This window comes from Rhineura floridana, chromosome 16 (assembly GCF_030035675.1).
Source record: "Rhineura floridana isolate rRhiFlo1 chromosome 16, rRhiFlo1.hap2, whole genome shotgun sequence".
NCBI classification, from domain to species: domain Eukaryota; kingdom Metazoa; phylum Chordata; class Lepidosauria; order Squamata; family Rhineuridae; genus Rhineura; species Rhineura floridana.
In genome coordinates this window covers 29,407,444-29,432,161 of record NC_084495.1, presented here as the reverse complement: position 1 = coordinate 29,432,161, position 24,718 = coordinate 29,407,444, and the positions used below count along the sequence as shown (strand labels likewise).

Sequence of the window (24,718 nt, the reverse complement as noted above, 5' to 3'; positions counted from 1 at the left end):
TGGTAAAGCACATGCTTTGCCTGCAGAAGATCTCAGCTTCAATTTCCATTATCTCCAGGAAAGTCTCAGAAATAACCTCATCTGAAACTCTGGAGAGCTATTACCAGTTATGGTAGACAATACTGGGCTAGATGAACCAGTTTTCTGACCCTGTATAAGGCAGCTTCCAATGTGTCATAGTCCTGGGCTTTGGTGGAAACTAGGAGGAAGAGGAGCCCAAGACTGTTGAATCATAAGAAAAGCCTGCTGGATCAGGCCAGTGACCCATCAAGTCCACCTTCCTGTTCTCACACTGACCAAACAGAAGCCTGTAGGAAGCTCACAAGCAGGCCTTGAGTACAAGAGCACTCTCCCCTCCTGCACCTTCCAGCAACTGGTGTTTGGAAGCATACTGCCTCTGTCTATGGAGGCAGAGCATAGCCATCATGGCTGGTAGCCACGGATAGCCTTTTCCTCCATGAATTTGTCTAATCCTCTTTCAAAGCCATGCAAGCTGGTGGCCATCACTGCCTCTTGTGGGAGCGAATTTCATAGCTTACCTATGCACTGTGTGAATAAGTACTTTCTTTTGTCTGTCCTGAATCTTACAGCATTCATTGGCTGTCCATGAGTTCTAATGTTATGGGAGAACAAGAAAAACTTTTCTCTATCCACTTTTTTCATGCCACGTATAATTCTATCATGTCGCCTCTTGCTCACCTTTTCTCTACAATAAAAAATCCCAAAGGCTGGAACCTTTCCTCACAGGGGAGTCACTCCACTTGATAATTCAGGTTGCACTTTTCTGAACCTTTTCCAACTTTACAATTTCCTTTTTGAAGTGAGATGACCAGAACGGTACGCATAAGCTGGGGAATGGGACTAGACTCTTTAGGCTGATGGTCCGGAGTCAAAAGAACCTGGATCTGCTGGTCTGCAGCCTGCAGAGTCTGAGTTGGGATGCTGACAGATGCCAACCCTAAGCCTGACTCACGAGAGGAGTCAAGTGCTTCCCGTGCTATTATGGCTGCCCAGAGATGCAGGGAGCTCACGAGGCAGGAGTCCACAGAAAGGTAAAGAAGTGCTCATCTTCAAGTAAGGGGTTAATTTATTTATTTATTTATTTATTTATTTATTGCACTTGTATACCGCCCCATAGCCGAAGCTCTCTGGGTGGTTTACAGCAATCAAACACATTAAAACAAATATACAATTTAAAACAGATATTTTAAAAACAATTTAAAACACAATTTTAAAATTTAAAGCAATATAAAAACAATTTAAAACACATGCTACAATGCCTGGGAGAAGAGGAAAGTCCTGACCTGGCGCCAAAAAGATAGCAGTGTTGGCACCAGGCGCACCTTGTCACAAGGATCATTCCATAATTTGGGGGCCACCACTGAAAAGGCCCACTCCCTTGTTGCCACCCTCCGAGCTTCCCTTGGAGTAGGCACCCGGAGGAGGACCTTTGATCTTGAACGTAGTGTACGGGGACTTCCCAGGAGGATTCCTCCGCCTGTGCAGCCTCTGAGACGGGCTCCCGTCTTGGATGAAACTTTTTCAGTTTTAAATCCAGTCAGAAGGGTCTTTTTTGACTGGGGATAATTTCTTCCGGATAAGGAAGAAACGTGAGATTTCCCACACAGCTTTGTTGTGATTGTTGGAGACTGGAATTCGTCAGAATTGTCTGTGAAAGAAGGTCTTCCAGCAGCTCGGACGGAGCGAGGATTTCTAGCTAGCTCAGCTGAATAAGTGACCCGTTTTTTTTTCTTTAAAGAAAAACGGACTAACAGGCAAGCATTCTCCTGTCTACACTTATTACTTTCTTATCTATACAGCTAAAGAGATTTGTCAAAGAACCAGCAATTAAGAAAACCTGGGTGAGTCAAAACTTTCCTTCTCTTTTACTCACGGAACTAAGGGGGAAGAAAATAAAAATAGCCTATCTTTTTTTTATTGCAAAAAGCTGACATGGAAAATAGCATTATAAAGATTACAACGGATGAGGGGTTTCTGATTGGAAGAGAAAAGAAAAATCTTTTTGATTTATAAGACTTTTGTGTAATATATGTCTGGGACTATTTTTTCTGATCTACTTTTTTTTTGACGAATCTGCTCACTCTTTCTGCTACTAGTTATTTGGATGCTGTGAACTAAAGCTGTTTTTGCACTTCTGGGCATATAAGAGATAAGGGCTGTCTAGAGTGTGACGCCAGTTGGTTTGAAAGATTAACTCCTTTGTAACTGGATAAAGAAATAAACTGCTCTTTGCTTGGGACATTGAAAATTGAAGGAGTTTTGTTCCTTTGGCTTTAAGAATGACAATTAAGAAGATCATGGATGTACAAGAAGGGACTTTATCTTTAGACATGTTTCAGAAAATAATGAATGGGATTAAGTCAATAAAACAAGAACTAAGAAATAATAGTCAAGCGTTGAGAATTGAATTTGACGAAATGAGACAGGAGCTGAAAGAAATTCAGGATTCTATGAGAAAGGAGAATAAAGACAGATCTGGAAAACCAAAAAAGGATGAAAGAGAAATTAAAGGCAAGGTTCAAACTATGGAGATTGGATTAAATATGGACGTGGAAAAAGATTTGGATTTCCTGGCTGTGATGGATCCTGGAGACAAATATTACGGTTTAGAACTCAGCGCTGTCCCTGAAGGAATTGAAGAGATTGGAGATAAAGATATTATCGGTTCAAAAAAATTCCTGGACTGGAAGGATTTGATGGAACTTGAAATGGAGACAGTTAACAGAATTAATCCCTCTTTTGTGTCAATGGAAAAATCTTCAAGAGAGGTGCTAGTGTATCATGTAAAAAAGAGGAACAGAGATGCGGCTTTGCAACAATACTTCAGTGATACGTTCGGAATTGATGGCAAGAAAATATCTGTGATGGAGGAAATTCCTATCAGACTCTTATTATATGACTATGACAGCAAGATTATTGGGTGCGTAAAGATGGAAGATGGAAGATGGAACCAATACAGATAATGGAAGAAGAGCGATTTGAAATTACTGGACTTAGTAGACTTGATGAGTTGGATTAATTGACATGTTTATCTAGAAAAAAATTGATGGACATATATCTCAAGGATTGGAAACTTCTCTTTGACTTTTTGTGGAAGAATAAAATGATATGATGTTAATGAGATTTGAAACCAATTAAGATAACCGCTGGAGGAAGGTGATTTTATAATCTATTAAGAGACAGGCTTGTTATATATTATAGATTTATAGCTGAACTACGACAAATCGGAAGTCAATATTTTTATATATTTTTTCTTTTTTTATTGTATTAGTTATTGATTTGTGTTTTTTCTTTTTGTATTGTTTTGGTTTTGAAAATTTGAATAAAAATTAATTGAAAAAAAAACGTAGTGTACGGGTGGGTTCATATTGGGAGACGCGTTCCATCAGGTATTGTGGTCCCAAGCCGTGTAAGGCTTTATAGGTCAAAACCAGCACCTTGAATTGAGCTCAGAAACATAAAGGCAGCCAATGCAAGCATGCCAGAATCGGTTTTATATGTTTGGACCATCTGGTCCCTGTTACCAATCTGTCTGCTGCATTTCGCACAAGCTGCAGTTTCTGAACAGTCTTCAAAGGCAGCCCCACGTAGAGTGCATTGCAGTAATCTAATCAGGAGGTTACCAGAGCATGGACAACTGAAGCCAGGTTATCCCTGTCCAGATAGGGACGTAGTTGGGCCACCAACCAAAGTTGGTAGAAGGCACTCCATGCCACCGAGGCTACCTGAGCCTCAAGTGACAGAGATGGTTCTAGGATAATCCCCAAGCTACAAACCTGCTCCTTCAGGGGGAGTGCAACCCCATCCAGGACAGGTTGGACATCCATCACAGTGTTCAGATCAAGGGGGTGGAGCGTGGGAAAGATGAGGAACAGACTCAGAAGGCCTCAGTTCATGCCCAACTCTTGGTCAAGCAAGGGTTTCACACTGAGCTGACCATGGTGCTGCAATGACCCAAGGGGTACCTGAAACAGTGGGGAAGGAAGATCAGCAGAAGATTTAATCGAGACCTCTCCTTTCCTTTCCATACAATTGATTGACAGGAACTGCAGTGGTACCTGGTGCCCAGTGACACTGGTGGGGCAGAAGGCAGGGAGAGCAACAGTAGGTGAAACCAGAGCCAATGACTGGCAGAGGCAACTGACTCTACTCCAACTAACTTTTACTGGCGCCATCTCTGTTATCTTTTTGGTGCCTACTGAAGACCTTCCTCTTCCAGCAAGCTTTTAAAGTAGAGAACTTATCCTTGCTTTTAAAGAAATTTTTCCAGAGATTTTTTCAAGATGTTTTGTTTTTGAGCTGTTTACTGCCCTGGGCTCCTCCTGGGAGGAAGGGTGAGATACAAGTTTAACAAATAAATAAATTTGCCCCCATCTTCCTCCCAGCTGAGTTCTACAAGGGGCAACACTGAGACAAAGGAGAAGGAAGCAACCCCCTGGACTGATTTTGAGTATGGAGGAAGGCAAGTGAGGGCTGGCTGAGAGCAGGCTGAGGTTGGTGGGGCAGTGTCCCAGTTGCCCTAACGGAGCAGCCTTCATTGAGAAACTGGAAGTTGCTTTTTTCTGTTCTTTTTTTTTTTTGGTTTTTTAAACAGTGCTGTTTAACCTTTTTCATGGGCTTAGATTCTAGGAAAGACCATGCCTTACGAGTTCAGAAGGCCACTTTAAAAAACATCCTGTTATATTTTGTTCAGTGTCTAGCATGAAACTGCCAATGTTTAAAAAGTCACTTTTCATAGAAGGCTTCAGCTGGAACTTGCAGAGAGAAATGACTCGCCATTTATTTCAGGATCAGGGAAAATGTAGCAGACGTTGCCTAGACTTGGGATGCGGTATTCATTTGTCAATAAGTATCAATCCTGCTAACAGTCACGACTCCAATCCAGCTTGTAGCCTTACAGTACAGACTTAGTGTGATAAGAGAGAGCACAGTATGGATTTCTTGGCTTTCCTCCATCCCATCGTTTTCTAGGCAGGATAAGTTTAAGTGACTTTTGGAAGCATTGCAGTGAGCTGTGAATGATGGATGAAATGAAAAATCCTTGCTCAGTGTGCAGAGAGTGGAGATGAGGCTCGCCAAATCCCTCCTGTGCTGTGTCTCTTATTATCTAGACACTTGATATGTGTCTTGGTGTGAGACGCATTCCCCCCCCCAAAAAAATATCCCAGCAAGCCCTGACTTTTCAAAAATGAAACATGGAACATTCCAATATATTTTCCCCGTCTGATACTTGTGCATCATTTATTAATATGCTTTCCCCACTCTGCCCTGCCTGTGCTCATGACCTTACGTGCTACCAATGCATTATGTACACTCAAACTGGAGAATACAAAGAGTTTGCTTTTGAAAAAAGATTACGTGCACTGGAAAAGTAAGCAAGGAGATGTTTATGGACTCTCATACCATTTTATATGCAATGGATCAACACGAAAAAATCTCCTCTGTAATGACAACAATTAAAAACAAACATGAGTACTACTGGCGTGTGTTAAACCTGCCCCTTTACTTCCATGGAGTTTCCCACTTTTCTCCTCCATTGTCTTGGATATCCACAGAAATCCCTGGAAACCGCATTTTTGGATGCACATCCCAATGTGGGATTGTCTTCAATAGGATGTACATTTCCATGCACATCTCAATGGGGATGTTCTCCCTTGCTTTTAATGGGATGTGACTCAAGATATACATCCAAGCATGGCTGCTGTCCATTACTTTCAGTGGGAGGCACTGCATGGTATTCATCTAAATACAGATGTTGTCCATTGCTTTCAATGGGATGTGCATTCTTAAACTCCAAGCTATGTTACAAAAGAATGTGCCTATCCATCTGCAGATCAGCCCCCTTCTCTCCTCTTCCCCACCAACAGGGAAAGTTTGTCAGATAGAACTGAACAGTGGGTTCAGGGCATCAGAAATAGAACTACATCAGAAATGGAATCTTTCAGATTATCACACTATTTTAAATCAGGACTAGGTTTCAATGCGTGTGCATGCATGCATGACGCACCCCCCAAAATGTCTGTGACATTTCTACATGCAAAGCAGATGCTCTACCACTGAGCTACAGCCCTTCCCCACTGGGAACACCAGAATGTCACAGATTTATCACAAGAGACAGATAACCATATTATCCAATGCCAACCCCAACACAACTGTTTTCAGCAGAGACAATTTTCACCTATAGCCAGGAGTCGTCAATTGTTGAGTAAGTCAAGTGATGATCACACAAGGGTGAGCCAGACTTTAGTCTCTTATCAGGGACAAGTGGAAATAATAAGAGGCATTTTGTTGGCAAAGCTAAGCTAAAAGAACTAGGGAGAAACTACAGGAATTGATTTGTAAAAGTACAAAACTGTCCAAATGATCCAGGGTATTCTTAAGCATCAACAAGCACTAGCCAGCTTGCATGTTTCTGTACAAAGCAGGTGTGTTGTGTAGACTCATCACGTTTTTGACACCAGAGAGATGGTTTTCTGCTGAGCTGTTTGAGTTATAGGGGGCATCCATTCACATTTACCCTTGTGTCTCATTCTGATTTGAGTCAGGATCTAAATTAGTTTCAACACAATCAGCGTTAGTGTTGAAAACTAGTGATTTCAATCAAGAGTGTCGAGGAAAGAAATAAAAAATGATAGACATTGCCAGCTGTTCTATTTCTCCCTCTTTAATCTCATAATCACCTATTATTGTCTGCTAAAAAGTCATATGCCTTTGATTTCCATTTTTTTAAAAGATCATCTTATTTCTAAAAGTTTGGACAAAGTATATGTTGTCAACAGCAAGAGATCAACATTTCATAGCAAGAGATATTGTTGCATTTACAGCGCTCAGAAATAAGAGGCATCCACCAATGTTCCATAAAGATGTGGTGTTCCACAGTAGGATATGTTTGCCTGAGGTGGGCAAGGAAGCATTTATTATTTTTATTTTTATTTTTATTATTATTAATATTAATATTAGCATTAGCATTGCTACTATAGGATGTGTGATAGCCATTGCCTGCAGGCTTACAGACAAGCCTGGTGCCAGCAGGTAGACAGTTTGGACCCTGGTTAAGGGCCCCTGTGGCCCACAGGGGATCTTCCTTAGTGTAGGAGGGTGGCACTCCCATTCTGCAATTCACAGATTGTGAGCTCCCAGACACACACACCCCGATATAGGCAGTATGGGCTTCAATAAGACTGCCCACCCCACTTACCTGTTGCATTAGCACATCAGTGTGCATGCCATCACCCAATATGGTGCCGAGAGTGCCTCTAAGGGGTTGACATCCCCACCACCATCTTGGTTGATGGCAGGCATGCTTGCATGCTGACACAAGAGATAGGTGGAGCAGGCCTATTTATGCCCTGGCTGCCTGTAGTGGGAGGGGGTGTTGGGCTGTATGGTGCTGCGGGCCCAGATACCTGGTGCCCAAGTACCTGGTGCCCAAGGGCTCAGTTATGCCTGGTGCCAGCCCTGCTTACAGAGCAAAGGAAACAGGACACATACAAACAGTAAGAGTGAGCCAATACATTATACTTTCCGTTATCATTTGATAACCTGGAAGTGAGAAGCTGCTATTATAACCTATCAGTGATCACTAATCATTTCCTCTTATCTCACCAAGCAATTAACCAACAACAAGAGTCAAGCTGGGAGGGGATGATAAGCCAATCACATATTGACAATCTCTTTTATCAAGTGCCTGCTTGCCTTCTTTCCACAGCCCTCTCTTCAAGTGTCAGCTTTCATGTAAATTGAGCATGTGGATTCATTCTGTCTGGGACACAAATCAACATATCTGTCATCTGCACAAATGTAGTCATCTGGTGAAAAAATAATGTGGCCAGGGAGGATGCTCTTGTCAATCTCCATATTGTTTCCTGCCAATCAAGGCCATTTGACAATGAAAATCCCAGCCCAAAAGAGCTGGCAAAAGTCTCCCCTAACGACTTAAAATAGCTCGGGATATAATATGATGGAGGGGAAAACAAACAAAATACTGTATATTACTTTCACATTTCCAGGGTATGTATTGGAAGGCAGGTTTCTGTACTAGGAATACACTTAAGCACTTCCATCATGTACATTAATTAGACTAAGTAAAAGGATTGCTCCATGCTATTCCTTCATCATTCCTCTAGTTCATCCTACCTACATTTACACTCCTGAATTGTAGTTTATCGAGAGTCCTATTCAGGGCATTGTTGTTCCCATGTAGGGGTAGTCTGACCACTGTGGTCCATGTGTTGGTAACCTCAAGGCTGGATTCCTGTAACACACTCCAAGTGAGGCTGCCCTTGGATCTGGCCTGGAAGCTTCAGCTGGCACAGAATGCAGTGGCCAGACTGCTGATGGGGGCACATAATAGCTAGCATGTGACACCATTGTTAAAATATCTGTACTAGCTGTCCGTCTACTACTGAGCCAAGTTCAAGGTCCTTGTATTAATTTACAAACCAGTTAGGTCTGTGGTACCTTAAGGATTGCCTGAACCCTTATGTCCCAGCTCAATCAATGAGATCATCTGTAAGACTGTTGCTAGTTGTCCCTTGAGTTGGTGAGGTTCATTTGACATCAACACAAAACGGAGCCAAAACTGATCCCTCAGCATTGTTGGCTCACTCCTGTGGAATGCTCTTCCAGTAGCGATTCAGCAGGTACCTTCTGTAGTAACTTTTGCTGAAAAGAGGAGGAAGTTGAAATTCACTGAATAAATTACCTGTTGTTAATTAATTATTCAACCAGCTCTAGTTATTGTCTCTGGATCAGTGAACTATAATTTGTAGCTTAATCATGGATGGCTGTAATATATGTAAATTCCGTACCCATAAACTATTCAGCTTGGGCAGTGAAGGATGGAAAACGCTTTGAGTTAGCAGAGAATCGGAGGAAGCTTGAGCAGTAAAGCATGCAGCACCATTTGCAAGGTACATAATTGGAGTCCCTCACTATTAGGCTGGAGCTCTGCTAAAGTCAAACTGATACTTATTTACACACTGGCCAAATACCTCTCATTACAATGGAAGGTGAAGGCAATATGAGGACCTGTGTTTTGCAGGGATCCCTGAAGAGCCATAATGGACCTCTGTGCACTCTGCATGCATTATGGTCCCTCAGCCCACAATAGTGGAGACTAGTTCATTAGGGCAAGTGAGGGCACTCAGTGGCTAGAAGTGCCTTTTACCAGCTGCAGCTGATATGATAGCTATGACCATTCCTGGACTCGGACAGCTTAACCACAGTAGCTCAGGCACTGGTGACTTCAAGGTTGGATTACTGCAATGAACATTATGTGGGGCTTAACCTGGAAACTGCAGTTAGTGCAAGAAGTGAGACCGTTGCTGATTTATTTATTTTTTCATTGCACTTGTATACTGCCCCATAGCCAAAGCTCTCTGGGTGGTTTACAGCAATCAAAAACATTGTAACAAATATGCAATTTAAAACACATATTTTAAAAACAATTTAAAACACAATTTTAAAATTTAAAACAATATATGTTTTATTTTATTTTATTTTATTTATTTATTTATTAGATTTATACCCCACCCTTCCTCTCAGTAGGAGCCCAGGGAAGTTACTGGGCCAAGTTCAAGATGTTACTATTGGTGTATAAATCCTTTAACAGTCTGGGACCAGTTTAGTTGAGGGATCGCCTTATCCCATATGTGCTCATTCAACCACTTCCATCTGTGGAACTAGTACTGTTACAGGTGCAACGTAATACTTATTTTGCACTTGAAAGAAGTCATTATTTGAGTGTGGCAGCACCTACACTGGATGATGCCAGGATTGGATACCCATTCACCCATCCGTTCTGAATAGAAGAGAGGCACACAGAGCTTCACAGAGAAGTGAGAGTGCTGTAGTTCTGTTTCTTTTTTATCTTTTAGGCATGGCAGCCAGTTTTTGTTATCCCATGCCCCCAAGGTAGCCATCTGTGACTGGCGCCCATGGCATTTCCTCAAAATTCCAAATGTGCCCACCATCTCCAAAAAGGTTGGGAACACTGTCCATTTAGATAACCCCCTTTAGCAAATGTTCTAACACACATCAGCTCAATGTATAGTAACAGGATGATGCAGATGGCCAAGCTGCCCCAGGGTGAAAATACTCAGAGTTAGATGACCTGATAGCAGCCCTTGTCACCACTGTGTGATGTTTCTGCTTAAAGCACCCACAGTAGAGGCTGATTCATTAGGGCAAATAGGGGCACTGTGCCACCATCCCCAGTCTGCCCTCAGGCAGCCTCCGCTAGCCAGCCTTCTCACTTACAGCTAGTCTAGGGGGTGGTCCTGGCTGTCAGCATCCTCCTTCTTAGTCTCAGTGTGTCCCCTTGCAGAACTCAGCAGGGAGGAGGATGCGGACAGAACTAGAATGAGTTGGCTCTGCCTGTTATTAGCTCTGGATCCACTTACTGTTTGGGCTCTCTGCTTTCTGCCCTACCAGTCCCAGGGAGCACCATCCACCACTTGGCACAGCCAGGATGATATTGTTATACTTTGTTTTTTTTAAAAACTAACACTTATGTCATTATTAATGTTCTGTTGTTGCCCCATTGAAACCAATTAAGGAATCTCATTCTCTCCCCTTCACTGTCATAAAAAAGTGCATTAAGCTAATCTAGATGCCCTAATCTTTGATAGCCAATGGTGGGGGGAAATGGCATGATGCATGATCCTGACCTTTACCAACAATGTATATTTTGATTGGCTGCCTATTCTGCCACTTCTCGCCCATTTAGCAAAGCTGTAAACAAGGGGAAATGCTGAATGGCACAGCCTAGCAAATTGCAGAATGCTGAAAAGGTCAAAATAGCACAGAGGAATGTTACTATCCTGTAATTTACAGAGCATGTGAGCCGTTCACATTCTAATAACTCATTCTCATGACAAGCCCAGTGAAAAGACCATAAAAGTCACAGTGTGGATCTGTTTCAAAAGCTGGGTCTTTTCTTTATTAAAAAAATAAGGATGAGAAAGGGCTGCAAACTTAGCCCACTTTTAATTTCTATTCCTCCCTCTGGTACCCAAATGCAAAACCACTCTTTCACCCCCAGCCATGCCTCAAATATACATCATCAAAATGCAATACTAGCAAGTTCTCAAAACCTAACCACAAGCAAGAAAGACTTTTCAGCCAATATCATTTCCTACGTGTTGTTTTGTGGAAATAAGTTGAATTGCAAATTGTTCAAGTGCATTCATTAATGTAAAACAGAAAATCTATTGCACTATTAAGAGGAAACTTCTCCACCATCACAATTCTCCCCCCCCCAATAATCAGGTCAAGACTACCAACATTTTCTGTTTGTTTGTTTGAGCACCTTCTTCCTGCTTCTTCTCAGACCACACATTCTTCCTTTGTTCTCCATCTATGTTGTGAGGACGTGTCTCTCTGAGCTCTTATTCAGAGAGTTGGCTTTGTATGTTTTTAGTGAATAAACCCTAACATTTATTTTTCACCTTTACCAGTGGTCTTAACAGACTGATTTGTTGCAACTGCTGTGTTAACTCTGCTGAGCTTCCAACAGAAACACATGCTACTCATTGGCAGCTTGTAAAAGAACTGTCTCTGTGTTTGAGTGGGCCCATAGCGGAGTGCCCTTTGGTAACGCCCCCACTGGGGCTCTTGGTAGGCTTACCTGTCAACATTTTGATGAGCACTGGATGGCAAGCAGCCATTTGAATTTCCCATAATGCCATGGAGGAACACTGTTAAAATGGCAGCTCATTGCCCAGGGCTGATCACACAGCCTAGGGACGGCATCAGTGCTGAGCCTTACTCAAGGTTCATTGGAACTGGTAGGGTATAAGGCAGGAGGCCAACAGTAGGTGGAGGCAGACCCAATGACAGGCAAAGCCAGTTCTAGTTTGTCTCCACCCCCTCCCTGCTGATGTCTACAAGGGCAACACTGAGACTAAGGAGGAGGAAGTTGATAGATAGTGCCACCCTCTGGGTTGGTTGTAAGCAAGAAGGCAGACAACTGGGGACTGGCTGAGGTTGGTAGGCAATGCCCCATTCACCCTAATGGTCCAGCCTCCACTGGGCCCCAAAACTGCCCACAGATGCCATCTGTTGATACCAGGCCTACCTAGTAATATTTTTTCATATTGTTACGTCCACCAAGGCCATGAAGATGAAGCACTCTGACATCAACACTTCTGCTAATACTTTCCTATCTCTTGTGGAAGGAAAAATGAGTTTGCAGTAATGTGTCTATTGTCAAAGGACAACATGATATTTCTAAAATAAATGAGAGACAGAACTTATGAATGTGAGATTGGTTGTCCTCATGGGATTAATTTATTGTCTGCCTTAGCATGGAAATGGGAAATTAATATGATTTGGACAATCTTCTTTGTCTTCTAGTTCTCTTGGAATCTTATTCTAAATTTCTAGCACCGGGAAATGGGGGGTGAGGGAGAGGAAGAGAAAATAAGCAGACAGCAACGCCAGCTTTCAGTTTCTGTCTCAGTTTGACAGGATTGTTTTGATCTTTGTCACCTTATAAAGCAGTGATTCTCAAACGGTGCGCCCAGGCACACTGATGCGCCCTAAGAGGTGGCTAGGTGTGCCTCAAATATTATGAAAGTATATTTTAAAAATGAGAAGAAACCCATTTGTATAGGGTAAGCAATAGTTTTCTATAGTTTAAGTTATTTTTATTCATAGTTTAAAATATATTAATATATTTTTAATTTTGTACACGAAGTGCACCAGAATTTTTTTTTTTATGTTTTACAGTGCACTGCGAACCAAATAGTTTGAGAACCACTGTTATAAAGGAATGGAAGAAAATGCTTCTTAGGAAGGACAAAGCCAACTTTAGGTATTATCTGAAGCTTAAACTCTGCAATTAGGTCACATCAACAGTTGGATTTATTGACAAGCCTAGGTTGTACTTAGATTCCATTTATTTTGTACACTTCTCACCCACCCTTCATTAAAATCAGGGTTGGGGACCCTGCGGCCCTCCAGATGTTGCTGGACTACTACTCCCATCATTCCTGATCATTGACCATACTGGCTGGGGTTGATGAGAGTTGGAGTCCAACAATATCTGGAGGGCCACAGGTTCCCCACTCCTGATCAAAATGCTATCAGGGTAGAATGCCATCACACACACACCCCAAATTAATAAATAGTATTAGAAAAATCACAAACCAAAACCAATAAACAACAAACACAGATAAAAACCAATCATAATTGAAACCATCCATTGTTAAAAACTACAGTTTCTTACAAGCTACACTGCAGGCCACGTATTTTCAGGAATAAAACTACCACCTTGTAAATTCCTGAGCAAACAAATATGTTTTTATCTGGTACTGAAAGGAAAGAGTTAGCACCAGGCACACCTCTAAGGAAAAGGCATTCTGCAAGTGAGGTGCCATCACAGAGAAGGCCCTTTCCCATGTCACAACATAATGAATGGTGGGACACCAAGAAAGGCTTCCTCCTGATGATCTTAAGACATGGGCAAATTGGCACAAGGAAAGGAGCTCCTTCAGGAATTTCAGTCCCAAGCTGTTTAGCAATATATATATTGCTTTGCAATGTTTCAATTGTAATTCATAAACACGAGAGTCTGGGAACCATAACTCCTCCTAGGATACACCCCTTGAGTGCTTTTGCCTGGCAAGAACCTGTCCTTGACCTGTGATAATGCCTCTTGCTTGCCTGGATGGAGGTATGTCTGTACGTGCGTGTAAAACGCTGCAGCTAGAATGTAGCCTACTGTACAAAGCTAAGAGTCACACCCAATGATCTTCCTATTTTTGCCTTTCTTTCTCACTCACTTTTGCCTCTGGCCTAACCCACCACTGGCAAGAGGCCCCTGGAATGTTCATTACGAGGGGATGTGGTCCTTGGGCTGAACAATGTTCCTCACCCGTCCCATAATTGCATGATATCAAGGAGCACAATCTTTTTTCTGTCCCGAATCTCCTGCCAAACATTTCCATTGGATGACCCACTTTCTAGTATTATAGCAGGGGGAGAAAAAAAAATCTCTGTCTCTCTCCCCCCCTCCACTTTTTCCACTCCATGAATAACTGAATAATAGTCTATCATGCCCCTTCCTTAGCACTGTTAAGTCCTCCACCTTTTGTCAACAGGTGGGCCTCCATGAATAGTAAAAACTGGTCGTTGCATGTGCTATTTCAGGCACCTGTGACTCCATCCGTCATCTTCTACAAGGAACCACAGCCCTTTCATCCTAAATAGCCAATTAGCACCATTCCTTGATGCTACACAAACTCATTTAGCGAAACTGCTGTTGCAATAAATTCCCCCATTATAAACGAGAACAAGGCAAATTGATTTGCATGTAGTAACACTGGCCACAAACTTTTCTGGCTTCCTTCATTTTCGCCAATCTGTTATTCCCCAACAGGCAGCTTACCCAGCTGGACATCTATAATGCTCGTCTGGTTCTCCATAGGGTACAAAGGCTGGGGAGGTCTCTTAGTGACTAAAGCTGGAAAAGGAAAAAAAAGAAAGACAAAAGAGACAAAAGAGGAATGAAGATAACTTTAGACAAGTTGCAAGATAAAACAGCTGTCATACCAGTGGCTGCATTTTTGTAGACTTGATGGTGCCACGGGCATTTATTGTAATGATTCTGTCTGTGTCAGACTGCAGTAGGAAGCTGATTTCTAGTGAGTTGGACCACTAGCTCAGTATTGTTGACTACAGCTGGCAGCTACTTTCCAGGGTTTCAGACAGGGTCTTATCCTGTCTACCTGGAGATGCTGGGGATTGAAGCTGAGACCTTCTTCATGCTAAGTAGATGGCCACTGAGCTATGGTCCTTCCATCAAAATGAGCCTATGCAGCAGCTCTAAATAGAAATATAGGAAGTCGTTCTATACCAAGCCAGACCAGTGGTCCACCTAGCTCAGATTGTCAAGATTGTCTGGCAATGGCTCTCCAGGGTTTCAGGAAAAGGACATTCCCAGTCTTATCTGGAGATGCCAGAAATAAATGTACAGTGCAGTCTCGGCAAAAGGCAACAGCAGAAGCCAAGACATTCAAGCAGATCTAGGCCCTTGGAAGTACAAACATTCCACCAAATTTAGTACAGACCTTTGCAATCTTTTAATGCACCTTCCCCAATCCTCTCCCAACAAAACAACATTCCAATCTATGTACCTATTAATGTTGGCCTTTCAATGCAGATTAGGATTTACCTTCTACTCCATATCCTAATGAGATAAATTCAAAAGAAAAGTTCTGTTTACCCAACAGCAGCGTCATGATCTCCTAAGGCTTATATTGCTTATACATGCAATTTTATTAGAGCTAAATGGGAAACTCCAGTTCTAAGAAAGTGGCAGCTCAAAGCACCTCATCCCAAACTCAAATGAGACAATGGATCCCGAGGATCATCCAGTCCGTTGGTGCAATTAAATTATTTTTGGATTAGCTGAGGAGCAGAAAGTTGATGGCAGGAATCTAAAATCAATTTCCTTTGCTAATGCACTCAGGACCTCTCAATGCTATCAGAGGAAGAAGGAAGGGCTGTCATTGCTACCTAATCATATATGGTGCTATCTCTATTGAGAATTTTCAAAAGCTGTGGGATGGATTCTAGCACAATTCTCAGATTCTAATTCACTTTAATATAGACACTGATGTTGGGACACTTCAGAGAGCGATCACTAAGTACTAATTTATGTGACTTAAGATTGGATCTGATCACAGAGAGAGCTCAGTTCAGGGCACAATTCAAAATAATGTCTAGAACTGCCATATCACCCTGCCTGCTCCCTAAGATCTAATGGAGAGGTCCTTCTCTGTGTCCTGCCTACAGTGGAAGCAATGTTGGGTAAGACAAGAGTTTGGTCTCTTTCCTTCTCCCTACCAATCCCTTTTCCTTTTGTGTTGTGTTTTTCAGGTTGTAAGCCTGAGTGCAGGGACTTTCCTGTTATTGAGTGGTGAAAGCCATTCTAGGAGCTTGAAGAGTAGGGTGAAAAAACCTCCCAACTTCAAATAAATAAAATAGGAAGCAATCCAAAAGTATTGAAAATTTATTCAATTTGTTAGCTGCTTTGTTACCCAAATGTCTCCAAATATGTCATATTTAAAAACATAAATACATAAATACCTTTAAAATATTTCATACAAAACACCTACCATTCATCAAGGTCTATATTATATACATACTCCCATAACAGCCACAGAAAAGCTTTGGCAGCACGCTAGTAACGAAACAACACCGTCTCAGCTTATCAAAACCCTTGGAAAAACGTCAGTCTTTACCTGGCACTGAAAAGATATCAGTCCTGGCAGCAAACAAACCTCACTGGGGAATGTATTCTATAGATGGGGAGCCACAACTACTTTGTCACCTCCCTCTGAGACCTGGAGAAGTTTCTCAGAAGATCTAAGGGTCCTGGTAGATATACACTGGCAAAGAAGATATTGGGGTCCTGAGCCATAAAGAGATAGTACCTAAGAACTCTATAGTTCCCAGGATTCTGTGGGGAGAAGCCATGATGGTTAAATTGGTATAAGAGTACTTTAAATGCATGGTGCCTTTATCTCACCTTTCCACACGAGGTGCCCAAGGTCAGTAGCAACAATAAAAGCACTACACTGCAACAAAATACCACACAAAATACTGAAAGAGAAAATTCAAGACCATGAACAGAGCATCAGGATGAACAAGAACCAGCTTTAAAGTTTTACTGTGTTTTTTAAAAATGTTGTATCTCTGTTTTCATGAGGCTGTTTTATTCTTTCTATGTTGCATTGGTGTATTCTGCTTGGAAATGTTTAAATATTAAGAAGTGCAGAGATCCTTTTTAATCACTAAAGGTCAACGACCTGCCTGAACAGAAGCACTATATATTTACAGCACTATGATACCATTTCAACAGTTACAGCCTCCCCCAAAGAATCCTGGGAACTGTAGTTTGTTAAGACTGTTGGGAGTTGTTAGGAGAGTGGTTTAACAACCAATCCCCAGGGAACTCTGGGAATTATATCTCTGTGAGGTGAATAGGGGCTTCCTAAAAACTCTCCATACCCTTAACAAACTACAGGTCCCAGGATTCTTTGGAGGAAGCTATGGCTCTTTAAAGCGGTATGATACTGCTTTACATGTATACTGCACATGGGCCCTCTGTGTGTGTTTCCATTTGACGTTTGGTTCAATTTCCCTTTCCCTTACACTCTCATTCTCCTCTTGAAAACTTTGTCAATAAATAATAAGCTAGAGGGCAAAGAAAATCAAGTACCACTGAACCAGAAGTATATAAAACAGTATATAACCTAATATCAATCATTTTCTTTAAAGTAAACTCTTCAGAGCAATCCTTTGCTGTTTGGTTTTGGCTGGCTACTAAGATGACATGTGTACCTATTTTCCTGCCTCTAGCACTCGCAGCCGGGGCTATGCCTTATCACTAGAGAAAATGTCTGAGCAAGACTGTGTCCCCTCCACCCCATAATTTCTCTACAGCTTTTTTTTCTTTCCATGGGAATGCTTGGAGAAGAGGCAGTCAGAAAAGTGTACACCGTCCTTAAGGGAATGCAGAAGATGCAAAAGCCCAATTTGGCTTTAAAAGAGGATTAGGCAAATTCATTGCCATCAGTGACTACTACTAACCAAGATGGCAATGCTCTGCCTCCATAGTTGGAGGCGGTGTGCATCCAAATACCAGTTGCTGGCAACCGCAGGAGGGGAGTGTGCTCTTGCACTCAGGTCCTGCTTGTGGGCTTCCCACAGGCATCTGGTTGGCCACTGGGAGCACAGGATGCTGGACTAGATGGGCCACTGGCCTGAACCAACAGCCAGGCTCTTCTTATGTTCTTATCTAGGAGAATGTTATAAACTACAATTCTGCAATGGGTGGAGAGAGGACTGGTTATCCCTCATTGTGACAGTAACCTCCTAAACTGTGCTGGAAAACATCAAATCCTAGTATGTTCCACCTTGAAGAAAAATGGCTCCATGAAAAGACAGAATGTGTACATGAGTTATGGTTCTCAGACTTGGGGTGTTCTCCTTGTTCTATGGGCAATGGTGGCTGGTGCCCATTGGGCAAGAAGACCAACAGTAGGTAGAATGAGAGGAAAAGGCAGAGCCCCCCATGACTGGTTGTAAATAAGATGGCAGGTGGGGGCTGGCTGAGGGCAGACTGAGGTTGATGGGGCAGTGCCCCATTTGCCCCAATAGACCAGCCTCCACTGGACACAGGACACATGGATGGGTGTGAAGGTCCAGGAGGGGATGTGAACCATAGGTGGGTGGAGCCTTGCTGCTCATACCAGCCAAGAACTGGGAATTTGGGACCTGAGTTCCTTAAAGGACAACCTTCCCCCAAAGGTAATGCCAGTACATTCCAGTCAACATCTGACAGAGGTGGAGGAACCTGTGGCTCTGCAGAAGTTGTTGGACTTCAGCTCCCATCATCCCTGACCATTAGCCATGCTGGTTGGAACTGATGGGAGTTGGGAGTCCACCAACATCTGGAGGAACACAGGTTACCCATCTCTGATTTAAGGCCTTGCTCCATGTGCCTCTGCAGACTGAAGCTCCATTGGGAATTCACTAAGAGCAGGCAGGACCTTTTCAGTGGTGGCACCAATCTTGTGAAATGGCCTCCCTAGGAAGGTATGCCAGTTTTTTTTTAAAAAAAAACTGCTTTGCATTTTTATACTTTGGTTTTATTTTTGTCAGTTGGGAGGAAAGGAATATACATTTTTGAAAGCATTGTTCTTAGTTGTGCATGATCTAAGGAGTTGGGTCAGAGGTGCCCTGTTCCATCATTCCTCCTATTTCCATTGTTCAAGCTGTGAGTCCTGCTGCTTATGTAGCCAAAACAGCATCTCTCCCACAAAACAGGGCGGTATCATCAGGTTTGGGGGAAGCCCAATGTTTGCAGAAGAAAGAACATAAGAAGATCCCTGCTGGAGCAGGCTCATGGCCTTGCTAGCCCAGCATCCTGTTCTCACAGTGGCCAACCAGATTCCACATGGGAATCCCACAAGCAGGACCCGAGCATAGCAGAACTCTCTCCACTTGTGATTCTCAGCAACTGGTATTCAGAGGCATGCTGCTTCCAACAGTAGAAGCAGAACATGGTTGCTGTGGTTAGTAGCCACTGATAACCATATCCTCCATGCATTTCTCTAATCCGCTTCTAACGGCACCCAAGCTGGTGGCCATCGCTACCTCCTGTGGGAGCAAATTCCATAGTTTAAGGCCACATTCACACCATACATTTATTCCACTATTATTCTACTTTAGACAGTCATGACTCCCCCCAAAGAATTTTGGGAAGTGTAGTTTGTAAAGGGTGCTGAGAGTTGTGAGAAGACCCCTATTCCCCCTCAGACAGCTACAATTCCCAGAGTGTTTTAACAGTCAGTCTCACTTCCCAGAGAACTCTGGGAATTGTAGCTCTGTGAAGGGAAAAGGGGTGGTCTCCTCACAACTCTTAGGACTCTTCATAAACTACATTATCCAGGATTCTATGGGGGAAGCCATGATTGTTTAAAGTGGAATAATAGTGGAATAAATGTATGGTGTGAATGTGGCCTAAGAGCTGTGTGTGAATTAGTACTTCAGGGAAAAAATCCTAAAGGGAGGGTGAAATTCCAAAACAGTCCTGTAAGTGACTACAGAATGCTGGCTGACAATTGCATTTGTGGGATGGTGGTGCAACGGAGTGGCTGGAATCCTCAACAGAGAGCACTCTACACTGCAACAGTTTGCTGCAGCTCCCATTAGTTCCCCTTTTAATATTCAAATGTACTGTCGAGACTTTGGATCGGGATCCTGAAGACGATGTGGGAGAGAGTGGGGAGGGGGATTTGGAATTCCAGGAGTTGCAGTTAGGGAGTGAGGAGGAGGGGGGAGAGAGAGAGATGTCTGCAGTAAGAGACCTTGGGATTCCAACAGCCGAGGACTCAGCCCTCCCAGTTCTCACGCCTCCTTTCGAGCAGCGGGGAGGGGAGATGGAAGAGGAGACGGAGAGAAGAGGATACGTAACCCCTCCTCAGCCCAGCAGCCCCGTAAAGAAGCCGGTGTCCAGTTTCCACTCACCCGCCCCCCTCGCACGGGATAGAGACGTCAGTGCCTCAGAGGGAGAGGAACCCCCCTCCCCTCAAGCTCGCAGACGGCAAAGGAGGGAGGAACAGAAAAAGGCAGAGGGAGGGGGATCTCTCCGAAGGAGCGTGAGGCTGCGCGACCGCCTCCCTCCTTCATAAGGGGTGGGGAAGCGGGAAAACTTTGCTCTGTCAACTTTCTTTCAATACTGCAGGAATAGGCACTTAGGGAATCTAGTGAGTTAGATTAGGGGCTTGCATGAAACGCAGTAAATTCAATGTGGAAATTTCCTTAATAAAGCAAGAATTAATCACATCCCCGAGTTCCATTATTGCCTCTCATCCTGGGCACAAGAGCTTGACAGAGCCACCTTCAGATCCCTCAAGCCCCCAGCAACTTGCCAAATACAAGATGAATCTGGGAGCTGCAGGAGGGATCTCCCTCGAGTCATTGCAAGCGGATTTACAGGTGCTGCAGATTAACTTCCTAGCTCTACAAACAGAGAATCAGAACCTTCGGGCCGCGATGCAGACCCTGCAGGCTGACAACCAAGCCTTGAGGGCGGCAGTCATCCAGCTCCAGGCAGTGCCTCCCGGTGCCACTGCAGCTCCAGTCAAGACTCCTGTAGGATTACCCGCGAGATATGCAGGACAGAGTGATCAGTTTGCCACGTTCCTGGCCCAATGTGAACTTTATATGCAGGTGCGCCGGGTGGACTTCCCAACGGACGAAGCCAAGGTGGCCTTCGTCATTAGCCTCTTGGAAGGAGAGGCCGCGAAGTGGGCAACCCCCTACCTAATCAGGGCCGACCCGCTACTGGGGGTATACGCCGGGTTCAAGACCGCCATGGGAGAGATGTTCCAGGACCCCCAGAGGAAGGAGACAGCGGCGAGGAAGCTGGGCGCGCTTCGACAGGGGAGAGGATCAGTGGCGAGCTACACCAATACATTCAAACTCCTGGCCCAAGAGACCGACTATAATGATCCCGCGCACATGTATTTGTACCGAAGTGGACTGAGCCCAGAAATCCTAGATGAACTGGCCCGAATGACACCCCCAGACACTCTGAGAGACCTGATCCGTGTGTGCCTGCAGATAGACCACCGGCTGGAGGGACGACGACTGGAGAAAAGACATGAGGCGCCTCGATACCCTGTTCCCATACCAGCACCCTGAAGCCGCAACGCGCCAGGACCGACACCCCCATCCCCCAGCGGAGAGGAACCCATGCAGTTGGGAGGGGTTCGACAGCGCCTGACGGACGAGGAGAAGGAGAGGCGGAGGAGAGAGAATCTCTGTCTGTATTGCGCTAAACCTGGGCATCTAGCCCGGAATTGTGGGGCAAAGGTGGGGAAGCCCGAGCCTTCGGGAAACTGAACAACCCAGCTCTCGAAGAGGCCGGAGGGTTGGGGGCCGCAGTGACACAACCCCCCTCGCGGGGGGTCCTGATATTGCCTGTTCGGATTATGATGCCCAAGGGGGAAAGTTTTAAGACAGAAGCCATGATAGACAGTGGGGCATCCACTTGTTTTATGGATGCAGAGTTGGTGACCCGCTACGCGATCCCCACCTGGGAGCTAGAAAAGCCTTTAGCTATGGAGACCATTGACGGAAGGCCTTTGAAGTCCGGGGATGTGACACGTGTGACTCAAGAATTGGAGATGGAAATCCCAGGGCATTCATAGACTATTTTGTTCTATGTGTCTCATCTCTCAAGTTTCTCAGTGATCCTGGGGATGCCGTGGTTGGCGAAACATGGACCTCAGATCCATTGGGAGGAAGCGGTGGTGGTGTTTACTTCCCAGTATTGCCATGAGAATTGCCAACCCCCGACGACAGGAGCCATTCTGGCTGGGACCGAACAAAGCCCGGAGGGAGTGGTGTTGCCAGACAATTATAAAGAATTCCAGGACATGTTCGATGAGTGGGAAGCAGAGAACCTACCCCCACATTGCCCGTATGACTGCGCCATAGACCTAGTCCTGGGTGCTAGCATCCCGGCAGGGAGAATTTACTCACTCACGGAGACAGAGAGAGAGGCGCAATGGGAGTTCCTGGAGAAGAACCTGAAGCGAGGGTTCATTCGACCCTCACAGTCACCTGCGGCAGCGCCTTTGCTGTTCATCAAGAAAAAAAAGGGGGGGGAGCTCCGGCCATGCCATGACTACCGCGCATTAAATCAAATCACTATACCTAACAGCTACCCCCTGCCCCTCATTCCGGAGCTGCTGGATCGGTTGCATTCGGCCAAGGTTTTTACCAAGCTGGATCTGAGAGGAGCATACAACCTGGTGCAGATGAAGCAAGGCCATGAATGGAAGACCGCATTTCTTACCTCGCAGGGTCAGTTTGAATACCTAGTGATGCCGTTCGGATTGTCCGTCTCCTCTGGAGTGTTCCAGAAGTTCATGAACCAGGTGTTCCGAGACCTCCTAGACTCCTACGTTATCATTTATCTGGATGACATCTTGATATTTTCAAAAGACCCACAGGATCACGAAAGACATGTAAAAACAATGCTACAGAGACTGAGGGAGAACAGGCTGTACGCGAAGCTCAAGAAGTGTGGCTTTGATCTGACTGCTTTGGATTTCTTAGGATACCGAATCTCCCCGGAGGGGATAGAGATGGATCCAGGAAAAGTGAGCTGTGTGTTGGAATGGAGTCAGCCTAAAACCAAGAAAGATGTCCAATGCTTCCTGGGATTCGCTAACTATTGCCGGAAGTTCATTCCGGGCTTCTCCAAGCTGACGGCCCCAGTGACGGACTGCCTACGGGGAAAGAAGGTGTTCCAGTGGACGGCGGAGGCCACAAAGGTCTTCGAGGAATTAAAGAAGCATTTGTTGGAAGAGCCGATCCTGAAGTTCACCGACCCCACACAACCCTATATAGTGGAGTGCGACGCCTCAGACTTTGCCATCGGAGGAATTTTGTTACAACAGGGAGAGGAAGGAGAGGGACTGCGCCCCTGCGCATACTTTTCAAGGAAGCTAACGGACCCCGAGCAAAATTACACTGTTTTGGAAAAAGAGCTTCTTGCGATTAAAGAAGCATTCGCCCACTGGAGACAGTACCTGGAGGGGGCCCAACACCAAATTGAGGTTAGATTGGACCATAAGAACCTCGAGAGCTTGCAGACAGCTAGGAAGTTGAACCAGCGACAGATACGGTGGGCACAGTTCTTCTCTAGGTTTAACTTCCGGATTACTTACTACCCCCAAGCCAAGAACCAGAGGGCTGACTCTCTCTCCCGACTGCCGGGATATTTGGAAGAGAAAGCCCCAAATGTTCAACAATACATCATCCCCCCAGAGAGAGTGTTCGCGGGTGCGTGTCAAGAATCTTGGGAAAAGGAACTTAAAGAAGCTCAAGCGAAAGACCATTGCGCGCAACAATGTCTGGCTGACTTGGATCTACCTGCCAAAAAGGAGAGCGGATTACACGAAAGCAATGGACTCTTGTGCTACCGATCAGCGAGGTATGTGCCTCCTGGAGAGATAAGGACCCGGGTGTTGAGGCAGTGCCACGACTCCCCGGCGGCAGGCCACTTTGGCATTTTCAAAACCATCCAAATGGTCGCCAGGGATTTTTGGTGGCCGCAAATGAGGAAAGAAATAGAGAACTACGTCCAGACCTGCCCAGTCTGTTTGAGGACAAAGCACGCACCGGGGAAACCAGCTGGGTTACTTGAACCTTTGGCCACACCGCGGGCCCCCTGGAAGGCACTTTCAATGGACTTTATAACAGACCTCCCTGACTCCCAAGGGATGTCGACCATCCTGGTGGTGGTAGACACTCTAACTAAGATGGCTCATTTCCTGCCATGCGCAGGAGTACCGAGCGCAGAAGCGACGGCTAAACTGTTCATGAGAGAGGTATACCGCTTGCACAGATTGCCCGACAGCATAGTTTCAGATTGAGGGACTCAGTTTAGCGCCAAGTTCTGGAGAGCTCTGTGGAAGCAGCTAGGCACGGAGCTAAAGATGTCGTCCTCGCATCACCCCCAGACCGATGGGCAGACGGAGTGGCTCAACTCGATCCTGGAAGGGTATTTACGCTGCTATATCTCGTATCAGCAAAATGACTGGAAGTCTTACTTGCATCTAGCAGAGTTTGCCTATAATAATGCCTTGCACTCCAGCACACGCCAAACACCCTTCTTCGCAAACTATGGGCTTCACCCCAAGGCCTTCCCTAGCTCCCGCGAAACGCTGATGGTGCCGGCGGCCGAGGATTTCGTCCAGGAATTACAGGCTATGCAACAGCTATTGCACGCCCAGTTGGACAAGGCCAAGGAGAATTACAAACATGTAGCGGACCAGCACCGCCAGGAGGGAGCCCCGATCCAAGTAGGAGACCAGGCCTGGCTATCAACTCGGTTCTTACCCATGCCGGGTAAGTACAGAAAATTACAAGACAGGAGGGTGGATCTTTTTGAGGTGGAGGAGCAAATCAATCCCGTAGCCTACCAGTTGAAACTGCCACCCACGTTCAAGGTGTACCCAGTTTTTCATCGCTCCCTACTCACTAAAGAACACTCCCCGAGCCCCCTCAGGCCAGAGGTGCAACCAGGTGCCCCTCTAGCGATAAACGGTCAGACGGAGTTCGAAGTGGAAAGTATCTTGGATTCCAGAAAGAGAAGAAATCGACT

At 44.8% G+C, this 24,718-nt stretch overlaps 1 protein-coding gene across 2 annotated transcripts in view; it reads right to left on the bottom strand.

Moving 5' to 3' along the window:
- Window positions 1-24,718, bottom strand: part of IL1RAPL2 (interleukin 1 receptor accessory protein like 2) — a 515,439-nt gene that overhangs the window by 120,982 nt on the left and 369,739 nt on the right. For both annotated transcript variants that reach the window (XM_061598749.1, XM_061598748.1), the window contains one exon: window positions 14,414-14,488. In XM_061598749.1, coding sequence (XP_061454733.1) covers window positions 14,414-14,488 — 75 coding nt within the window. The remainder of the gene's footprint in view (window positions 1-14,413; window positions 14,489-24,718) is intronic.